Source organism: Orbicella faveolata, unplaced genomic scaffold (assembly GCF_042242905.1).
Source record: "Orbicella faveolata isolate gen_17 unplaced genomic scaffold, um_ofav_v1 contig_3, whole genome shotgun sequence".
Taxonomy (NCBI): Eukaryota; Metazoa; Cnidaria; class Anthozoa; order Scleractinia; family Merulinidae; genus Orbicella; species Orbicella faveolata.
In genome coordinates, this window is record NW_028301558.1 from 7260649 (window position 1) to 7271573 (window position 10925).

General features: G+C 40.2%; 1 protein-coding gene across 4 annotated transcripts; it reads right to left on the minus strand.

Moving 5' to 3' along the window:
* Window positions 1–186: 186 nt before the first annotated feature.
* LOC110065256 (sperm microtubule inner protein 8-like) lies at window positions 187–9834 on the minus strand. 4 transcript variants are annotated; one of them, XM_089297804.1, is made up of 8 exons: window positions 9505–9834; window positions 6232–6293; window positions 6037–6095; window positions 4840–4913; window positions 1873–1982; window positions 1543–1607; window positions 1106–1138; window positions 187–526 (listed from the first exon to the last, which is right to left on the minus strand). In XM_089297804.1, the coding sequence occupies exons 1-8, from the start codon at window positions 9764–9766 to the stop codon at window positions 502–504; spliced, it is 690 nt and encodes a 229-aa protein (XP_089153930.1). In that variant the 5' UTR covers window positions 9767–9834; the 3' UTR covers window positions 187–501. The 4 variants fall into 4 exon arrangements, with proteins under 4 accessions (XP_089153930.1, XP_089153929.1, XP_020628027.1 ...); XM_089297803.1 differs by having other exon boundaries at window positions 1873–1991; window positions 9505–9825; XM_020772368.2 differs by lacking the exon at window positions 9505–9834 and adding an exon at window positions 8665–9029 and having other exon boundaries at window positions 1873–1991.
* Between the last annotated feature and the right edge of the window lie 1091 nt (window positions 9835–10925).

Genomic DNA, 10925 nt, shown 5'->3' on the forward strand with positions numbered 1-10925 from the left:
CATGCAACACAAAGGCGCCGGACATTTGAAAGAATTTCTCGTAAATGGGGCTTCTCAGTAAATTTTGAGCATGTGATGTAATCATGCGCAAGACTTATTGAAATATAGCAGTTTTTATGGCCTCATGTGCAGACAATGTTTGGGCTTGTAGGTTTTTATAAGCTATTATCAACACTACCATGGCAGTTGTGATACTATCTTTTTTATTTACAAACATTGCCATCTTTTTAGTGATCTATCAATATACATGTGTATACACATCTATCACCATTTACAATTTTGCTTGTTTTACTTTCCCAAAATATTGTATTTGTATCCAAAATTTTCCATGTCTGTGACAATTGAAACTGCACAGCACTTTCATTTGTATGGCAGAAGTTCCACTCTGGTGCTGAATTAGTATTTGTAAGGTGAAAGGGAAACTACTGGCGATTTTTAAGAGCAGTGGGTGGACCAGCTGTTGAGAAAAGCTTGAAGAGCTGTTTATACCACATAAAGGCTTCACCGCCAGTGCATTGCTGCAACGCTGCAGAAAACAAAACAATAGAGTCAACCAATTGAAATGCAGCTTAGATACTTTGATTGCCTGTGAACAGGCTCTCTAGTTGAGGATAGGGTGAGGAGAAACTGGGAAGAAAGAGTAGAAATTAGTGTAGAGAAGAAAGAGTAGGGGAGAGAGAGGGGGGGAAGATGTCCCAATCCCAACCACATTTCTCACCCAGTTCCTTCTCGGTCCTTCCAGTTCCAGAGGGAGCCTGTTGGCAGGCTAATACTTTGACCAAGTTCACAGCATTTTAAATTGAGTACAAAATTGTCTTGAGTCAATCATATTCTTGGTAATGAGTGAGAAGGAGAAGGGGGAACATAATTTACATAAAATCGTATAATACTGGGGGTTCAGACACCATGTATGTATTTGTCAAACGAGAAACAAAGGTGCAACTCTAAAGGTTCATTAGTTACATTTTTTGCTACTATGAATTCATGAAAATTGTTGTTATTAGCAGATTACCTGATATTTAAATAATAGGGGTGGAGAAATGAGAAATTTAAGCTAATGTGTTGCAGAAAGAGTCTCTCCCTATTACCTTCTACAAAATCTTACCTGGCTCTTGGATGTGCGTCGCGATAACGACTACTGTAGAACAAAAAGGGAAAACAAAGACATGAAATTGAATCAGCATTTGTGCCATGAATGTTTCTACTAATAATTTTGTTAACATTATACCGGCCTGAAAGGCTAATTTAATCAACTCCTTATCAGTAATACTTCTTGTTTAGCTTCACTATTGATGGTTTTGCATTGAATGCAAGAGTTTAAAATACAGAGCAGTTTGGTTGGTAGAACTACTGATAGATATCTACCACCATCTCAGTGGTTTAATATGCTAGTTGGAAACCAAGAATTCTACGAAGTAGCATTCATGTGAAAACCTTGCTCTTCCACAACCAACAGGGTGAAACATGACAACATTGCACAGCATAACTATTAACTGATGAACCCCACCCAAGAAACCTGTCACGTGACTTTGTGTAACTTACTAGATTGTTGCAGGAACAGGACGTTGCCCTCTCAGATCTATATAAGGTTCTTGCCTCAGGGAGTACTGTAAAGAGAAAGAGAGATCTAAGACCTGTTGTTCTTTACATGACGTCACTTACTATATAGAACAGTATTTCTGCTATTCAACAAACTGTAAAAGCAGAAACCCAAATGAGGGATTTGTCTATTGTCAAGCAATCTCACCGTAAGAAGAAAAGTTGTTAAGAATGTCTGTGTCGGAAGCTTTAAATCAAAGTTTGCTTCTGATAACCTGCAGTTTACATTGATATGCAATGCTTTTTTCAAAGAAATGTGATTAATTCACTCACCCTCCATGAACCAGTCTCTCTCGGTGACAGATACCTTGTAGCATACCCATTAAACTTGATTTGGTCAGCTGAATACTTAAGGTACGGTTCAGGCATAAACGTGTACGGCTCTGACGGTTCTCGAGAAACAATGGTTTAGCCAGTGATTAATGTTAGACTTAGTGCAACGTGTTTGTTTACGGTTAACAGAGAAAACAAGGAGAAGAGGGTATGGCTCTCTCTTTTTAGCCTCTAGGAAGTGGTGTGGTGCTTTCTTTTTAGCCCCTGGGAAGGGGTATAGTTCTTTCTTTTTAGCCCCTAGGAAGGGGTATGGCTCTTTCTTTTAAACCCCTTGGAAGGGGTATGGCTTTTTTGTTAGCCCCTAGGAAAGGAGTATGGCTCTTTCTTTATAACCCCTAGGAAGGGGTATGGCTCTTTCTTTATAACCCCTAGGAAGGGGTGTGGCTCTTTCTTTTTAACCCCTAGGAAAGGGTATGCCTCTTTCTATATAGCCCCTTAGGAAGGGGTATGGCAGTTTCTTTTTAGCCCTTGGGAAAGGGTGTGGGAGGGGGTCAGAGATTTGTGGTTCTCACATTTCTCTTAGTTTCAGTAATATTAAGTAATTAATTAGTTAATTACTCATTTGGTTCTGTCTGTTTCTCCCGTATCCTGTTTTCCAAGAAATTCCGCTACCTGTTTTTATTTTGCCTCCTGGAGCCCTCTCGAGGGTCTGTACGGGTTAAAACTGATAGCTAAGTATTGGCATGAGCCATAATCGGGAACGGAGACCGTAAGCCCGCGCCATTTCAAGTATTGGGGTTGTCCCCATGATATGGGACAATAATTCTATTTTTAGAACAAATTGCGCCATCACCTGCGGCACACGCGCGTACATGCTGCGAGGATTTTTGCGGATGTCGCGCAGGGGAAATGGCGTCCGAAATTCCCGAAAATTTTCATGTTTTTGGCCCACAACTCAACGCGTTTACGTCTGTGGGAATTTTGTTTAAGTATTTTCGTCGTAAGCTGCTCCAGTTTGAGTGAAGTAAGACAGTGTCGAATTTAGGTATGTTCCGCTGTAAGCTTATATATATCGCTGACCAAGTTGTGTTCCGACGGATGCTTCTTTTACATGAGCTGTACATTACTCCACTTTAAATTTCACATATGTTGAAGATTAACAGCTTTTCCATTACACAGCAAAAAACTAGCTGGATATATTTAGATATAGCAGAGCTTCAGGACTTCATAGTTTCCTAGCTCCTCTTGCCACACGCTTGCGAGGAATTTGTCAGTCTATCGCGACCGAAAAGTAAAACAAAATAATTGCTAGTTTGAGTTTCGCTTGAATTGTAAGCAACGCTTGATGTTTCATCAAGGCCTTAATAACTTTACGTCCGTAGATACTGCTCAGTTTTATTCGTGTAAAAATCAAGTAAATTCTCTGTTGTCGATGAATGAGAGCGCCCGCCGATGCGTGTTTTGTACAGTCAGTAAACATGACAAATTGCACCGAAGTTCCGCCGCACTTTCGTGTGAAAGCGTACATCGAACTCAAACAATAGCTCTATAGTTTTTAAATATGTTTAAGATTGATAAATGTTTGAGAACATATTAACAGCTAAGCTGAAAATATGTGAATAAAGCAGAAATAATCAGCAAAGTTACGATGACGCTTTCTTTAATCAACTTGGAATAACGATTTCGATTTTGTTGATCGAGTTATCAAAACTCCTGTCTATTTTCATTTTCGCAGTGTAAAACTTCACTATGCTTATGTTGAAGAAACACACATGATGTTAGTAGCCTTTTTTGCGTTCGTGAAATTTGTTGCAGCATCTCAGCACAAAAGATAACGAAAGGAATCTTTGTCAAGATTTGTTGACAATTGAAAACACCGACTCGGACTTGAAAGTGCACGAGCTGCATTATGCAAATGAGCTAATTGTACGCGTCAGACTTTCCTTTCAAAACTTTTGCAAACTCACCAAACAAGCAGAAACAATAAGCAACCATGAAAACAGTTTTTGGTTATGATTAACCATTGTCTGAGAAACTCACAAATTAACTCAATACCAGAGTAGAGAGTTTTCTTGCTATATTCTTAAGTCAGAACAAACGCAAAAACATACGCGTAAGCTTACAACTAGCGTGAGCAGATCTTATTATTCATTCCCAGCGCGAGATTGAAGTCTTGTTTTCGACCCTGAAAAACCCACATTTTCCGTTAGTTCAGAGCATAAAACTACATATAAGCGCCCTGGTTCGTATTCCCTGCCTTATTCCCTGCCATCGCTGAGAAAAATACGCAAGAGAATCTCTCAACTCTCACCATTTGATCACGCAACGTGACAACATCCACGCGAGAGCCCCTGACATGTGCGTGAATCCGCGCGGATATATGACGTCAGGATGGCGCAATTTGTTCTAAAAATAGAAAAATTGTCCCATATCATAGGTGCGCGCAAATCCCGAGACTTACGGTCTCCGTCCCCGATTATGGCTCCTGGTATTGGTCAACGTTGCAACTATCAGCCGAAAAATGATGCGCTTTTTGACTGGTAGCTGAGATCAGAGATCTACAAAATTTACGTACGGCTGAAAAGTGGACTGAAATGTTCACTGGTAGCGGAGAAATTGCCGAACATTTTATTTGGAATTGAGATTCAAGCAGCGCCATACAGGCCCTCCTTCCCAAATTCTTCAGTTTCGCGCTCACGCCTCACTTCACTCGCCGAATTTTTTTCCGTCCTCGCCGGGAGCCTGTTCTCAGGGTAGCCCTCGTTTCTCACTGTCTGTCCCCTTCACCCCAATAAGGTTACTACTTTCTTGCGCTTTCCCTGTCCAGATGGCGTATCGTTTTTCCTCAGTAGTTGCTGCGCCAGACATTAACGCGAGCCAAATTTCCTCGAGTTCTTTTAATTTTCGCTAGTAGTTCTGGACTGGTTTCATTGAAAGGTTGTGTAGTGACACTAAAACTAAACTTACCATTTGGAGGAAGAGGGGAGGGTTGCTTCTGAGACTGTGACGTCATAGATCGCTTTAAAAATTCCGCCATTCCACTGTGGATAGACATCGAGAGAAAGGTTTTAAGTAATTAATATTTTTTTCCTTCACAGCAAAGACACGAGAAGAGTTCAGAATTTAAAACTCTTATTAATTAGAATACAGAAAAAGCAACTATTTTTTTCGTTCAGTTTACATGCCGTCGATAGAAAAAGTGAACCTTTTCAAACAACTACGATCTTGGTCAGAATAAAATAAGAAATAAAACCACCCTCCCCCCTCCCCCCTCCCCCCTCCCCCCTATTTGATACACCATCTCATATCCAACACGCGCTAGCGTGGAATAATTGTTAATTATAACTTCAAGTTGATAAACTTCGGTGTCCTTTCACGGAACGTTTTGTTTGGTTTGTTTGTTGTTGTTGATGTTGCTTTTTTTCGTGTTCTCGATGAAATAAAGTGAGATCACTTCTAAGCTATGAGCCAATCGAAACTAAAAAAACTCGACGACATCGCAATTTTCAATGAATCGCCTCCTACCTTTTTGAAAAGTCAAAGAAACTCGCTGTAAAGTGAAAATAAAAAACAGAGAAAATATTTTCAAACGAGAGTATCGCCGTTTTATTGTACGAAGCAGTTTAATCGAAAACTTGCCCGCTATGTTGTTCGTCTGAGAGCCGATCTATATACACCCTGTAGTTTGGATCAGTTTGGTTTGATTTGTAAAGTGCCGCATACTGTCTTTGTACTAATCTGGTAAGCTACGTGTTTTGTTCTGGGAGATCAAGCATTATGCGCAATTTTTACTGTCAACAGAACCACCGGTAATTGTAAACACACTTGTTAAACCTTCAAAGCGTTTCGCGAAAAAGATGAGAATGAAAGAAGACACTGCGATTTATTTAAAATATGAACACGTCGAGCTTCTTGTTGGAAATTTTTGTAAGCACTCTGATTACTTGCAAAGGTTGCCGCGCGCCTTGCACAATAGTCAACAAAACTTTTGCAAGGATATCATAATTAATGATTTTACTTTCGCTGCGATGCCAACCACAAGTAGACGGTTTTACTTCAAAATTGTCTTCCTTGCACTGCAAAATGACCCAAAATGCGCGCTCCGCGCAATCTCCGTGCGTAAGCCTGATTGTTAGCCCCGGCGCCAGAAATTTATAGGCTTACCCAGATTCGATGGGTTGGTAGGACGTGGACTGGAGTTGTCTCCCCGTTTCTGTTATTCGCTGAAAAGAAAGCAAACATTCACTTATTAAGATTTAAGCAGATTTAATAAAGTTCTTAATTAAACTACAACACTGAAACAGCTTATTAGAATACTCTGCAGTTTTATACCGAGTAATATCCGTGATATCGACTTACCGTGCCTGACAACGGTTTATCAGCTGGTCGGAACAACGTGATAGTGCTGCTTCTAAAATCGTCTGAAAAAAAAAGTAAGAATGATTCATCTTTTTCTCGACAAAGAAGCTTGTCTGCCATGCCATGTCTCAGTCAGAGTACCCTTTGTTAATGGCGTTGTGGTACGCGAGTGTTCTTCAGGTAATTTATGCCCTGCCGTATCCATGTCCATTCGCCGGAATGTTGGTAGCATCGGGTGGTAAAGCCCTTCTTTTACCGAAGCCAGCATGTTAGATCGGTCCCTGAAGCGTGGGTGCAATCTCGTTTGAATCGCGGTCGACATGGAGTTTCAAAACGCGTACAGCGCGAAAACTCGGTGTCAAGAAATTTGCCAAATTACCAAAGATTGGTGATCGTGGAGTTTATAAATAAAGAAGCTTTCCCTTTTGTTCGCAACCGACCTCGGGCCGGCTTGTGTTGACTGTACCCACTTCACACAAGGTGAAACTTTATTTAATGGCTTATGGATTTAGACCAATCAGTGACGCGCAAGGCTTTTGTGACGTAATCCGTCTGTGACATAATTCGGAGCTTTTGTTAATCAGAGTCTATTAGCGGTCACTTTTCACCGCATATCGAATTAACGTAGCATAGAACTCACTTCAAAGAATTCAGCGTGTTGTTAAAAAAAGAAGCCCACATGAAGTGGTCACGTACTTTGCTCTTTGAAGCTTACAGCATGTTATGTAAGTTTTAATACTTTTTGGAGAAAGCAACATCCCAAAGTTAATTATCAATCTCGAGGGAATCGTACTTTAAAGTGACCACATACCGAGTTAATTAGCTGTTGTGTGAAAACACTGCGTTATCGGGCAACAAAAGTCGCTTACCAAAGCAAATTTGCATCAAGGTATCAAACTTTTGGGGTTTAGTTTGCTGTGGCGAGCTTCAGTATGGTTAAAAAAATTCACCTTTGTCGGTCTTAATTCTTCCTTCGTAGGCTAGTACGCAAAGCGCAAATTTGTGTCGGCTTTAGTTATCTTTCTGCGAAGATATTCAACGTTTAGATCTAATTTAAATGCAGCTTTTTGTATTGTAAGCTGGTATTTTACTCGTCTTGTTGAAAACTGTTAAGTGCCTTTTGGTGTTGAACGAGTGACTCTGGCAAATTTAGGTATCCCGAGAATAGATACATGTATACTTATCTATCATCAAAATACTTAAGTTTCTTCATAAGAATTCAAGCGAATGAAAGGCCACCAATTTTGCATGCAACAAAAACGCTTAAAGTTATTGTATTGTCTAGTCATCTTCGAGAGGTCAAGAATGTCAATCTCTATTCTCCAAGTAAAGGATTATTTATGCGAGAAATCATGCTACGAAGCTAACTTAACTGGGCTCTTTTGTGAAGCTGCAGGTTTGACAAGCAAACAGCTTGCAATTAGTAGCTTTAGACTAGTTTTCGATAACGGAATTTGAAAAAAAAAAAAAAAAAAAAAGCGTTTGTTGCCCTAAAGCAAAAATGCGTGTAAATGATATTTATGATGACAAAATTCATCCCTTTAGTCGAGCAGCCGTTGCCAAAAGTAACAATAGGCGGAATGCTAAAGCAATAAAGCAAAGCCCCGGCTAAACGATTGAAAGAATTATTGAATCGTTCATCGTGTTGATAAACATGTCTGATCGTTTCGTTGCTCCTCCAAGTTCAAATATTTTCACCCACGATTTTCCGCGTAGAACAATGTTTGGACTTTTAGCCGATTTGTCGTTTATCCGAGTAAATCGCGCGCGACGACAATGCCGCGAAATGAGCTCCGCGCGCGCGCCTTGTTGCTATGGACTTTTGTGTTGTCATTTTCCGTCATGTGGAGATCTGGGTTTTAAAATCAGAGATAAAATTCTGAGCTGAGCAAGTTTATAATTTCGATAAATTCAAGACTGTTTGATCATGATAAGCTATAATAAAAACGTGAGGGCACCATGAGGAACTTTCATGTCTGATTCCAAAGCTACTTGAATTTCCACCAAGTGAATAGACTCTATACACAACCTAAACAATTACCGTATTCAAGGCTATGTATCTTAGAAGTTCCAAATAATATTATTTACTTTGGTTTGTTATTTTTGATAGGGAACCAAACAGTTGTTAAACTGTGGCAGTGCTAATTAAGCATGTTATAGATGCATGGCGTGTTTTTGGTTGTGTTAGGACAAAAGATAGGTTTTATATCAAAGTTGAAAGTAAATCCTAACGGCTTATGGACAGAAATACGTGTAGGCGTTTTATCAAGTTCGTATGAAGGTAGAAAAATTCAGGAGTGAAAAATTATCAGAAATATTCCGTAAACTGGCAACACTTAATTTTAACTTAACGCTATCAAGTTATACTGTGCTAGTACGTCTAATCGATTTGATATCTCAACTGCAAAGGTAATAACTATTTTCCATATTCACCAGCTGATCTCGAGGTAGAGTTCCTGCAATGTTCAATCGGCATTTTACACAGTGCGTTGTCGCGATCCATCTTACGATAAGTCGGCGGCTTCGGATGAATCATGGCTTCCTTCACTGCAGCCAGCATCCGCCGCGGAGGCGAGTAGCCGTAGTCTGTGCCGTGCGGTCTGACAGCGTCGTGTTGACTAAACCTGATCCCTTGGCGATCGTAATAGCGACTGCTCAACGCGAGTTGAAGATGACGCGACATTTTACGGCCTTAACTCTCGTCTTTTCGATCGCCTGCTTCACTAGAACCGTGTCCAGGTTATTAACAATGTAACTAAATGCGTTTGTATGAACCACTTTTGTTTTTTGTTCAATGAGATATCATACCGCGTGACTACGAGGAGAACTGGCACTAGTGAACTAGCGAAAAAACGTTGATAGCTAGGAACTTTTGTCAAACCTCGTTATAAGTAATCCTTATTTATCGTCACAATTTTTCTACATAAAACAATTTTGCTTACATCTAATGATCGAAGGGACATAAAGTCTAGTATTTTTAGGATTGACCATTGTAACTTATGCAATTGAGATCTTCGATATCTTTTGGACTGCATCAAAACAAAGATTCAATTAAATACTATCTTGGGCAAATAATGAAAACTGGCCATGGGGACGAATAATATCTCGCTTGTGTAGTCAGTGTTGTGAGCTCGATTTTACCATTATCACCCTAATGTTGAAATGGTAGGAGTAACAAGTATAATTACTTGGTTGTCAAGGAAACAAAGCACTCTATCATGGATACACTACAAATGTGCGAGCTAAAAGAAGTTGTCAGCCACTCATAATCACCTTTGCTACATGGCGTCGAATGGCGAGAGTGCTCATCCGTTAGCTTCCTCAGTACTTCATCCATATCCATTCGTCTTAAAGTTGGAAGACACGGATTATACAAAACTTCCTTCACCGCCGTAAGCCTGCGCTTGGGACCCAGAATCAAAGAAGTACTCGGTTTTTGTGAAGGCATCCCTAGCCCTTCCCTTGTGTATACATCCGATGTCTTTCGCCCCACCGTACAAGGTTGAGCCCAGAGCGTGTGATATGTTGTAGCCATTGCGTTGAAGGAGTTTTCTTGGCGTGACAGCGGCAGCAAATTCGACTGCTTGTGTTGCTTTGCAAGCTGAAATGAGCTCGAAAGAGAGCTTAACAGCTGTGTTTAAACACTTGTTAATAATATATGAGAGTACGTCGGTTGTTTTCCTTAAACAGTTTCTCAAGCCAATAGCAACTGATGTTTTTATTTTGTGATAAAGAATTGAAAAAGAGTTCAATGGCGATTAACCGGTTCGTCTTCAGAGCTGAAAATTTGAATGCCTGAGGTTTTCGTGATAAGTTGGTCGATCTTCAGAGCAAAAACAAACAATGTAAACAAATAAAAACATAAAGATGTGTCTGAGATTCTATTTTCTGTCATTGTAGAAATGACACTTTCGTTGACATAATTAATCTATAAATATAGGTTTATAAATAGCGAAATAATATATACAGTGATTAATAATGCCGAATTAGAAGTACTTTTGCGAGTTCCGCAACAAAATGTTGAAATTTATTAATTAAACAGTAGCTGCGGTCACGTGACTCCCGTATACCCTGGGAAATTAAGTACCTTTCCTCAAACAAACTGAAATATTTTGTGCGAGATCGTGTCTGACTGTGAGAACAGGTTTTGTTTTCTTTCGCGCGCCATCTGGAAAACTGCCTGTCAATCGAATAATGCAATTAGTCCCCGGTTGTTGGCCGGGAATTGCAGACCTGAGCCCACAGTCTTACAACGCCATGCTGGCACAAGGCTGTTTACAGAATGGCTAGACGAATGCATATGCATGAGTGGTCGTGCCAGTCTTGTGATTGGATAAAAAAGAATTTGGAATCTCTTAGATTGCAAAAACAGCACTTGCTGCCCAGGAGAGAAAGCGATGGGACAAGACCCACCTCACAGCATGTTAATGAAGAGACTCAAATCGTGAATGGACGTTTCCACACACTTGGCACTGGTCGCACGAATCACAACATAGTTCTCAGCCGTGTTTTTGATCAAGGAAGTCGATTTCCGCGAGTGACTGGAAATAAATACCACATCAACTCAAGGGATCGTTCACGAGGAAACCAGCCTCGCAGTTTAGATCCGACTGGGAACCAGTTCATTAATTGTCAAAACCTGCATGTCCATCTAAACATTAGTTAAACGAACAATCGATATCACTCAAGGCAAA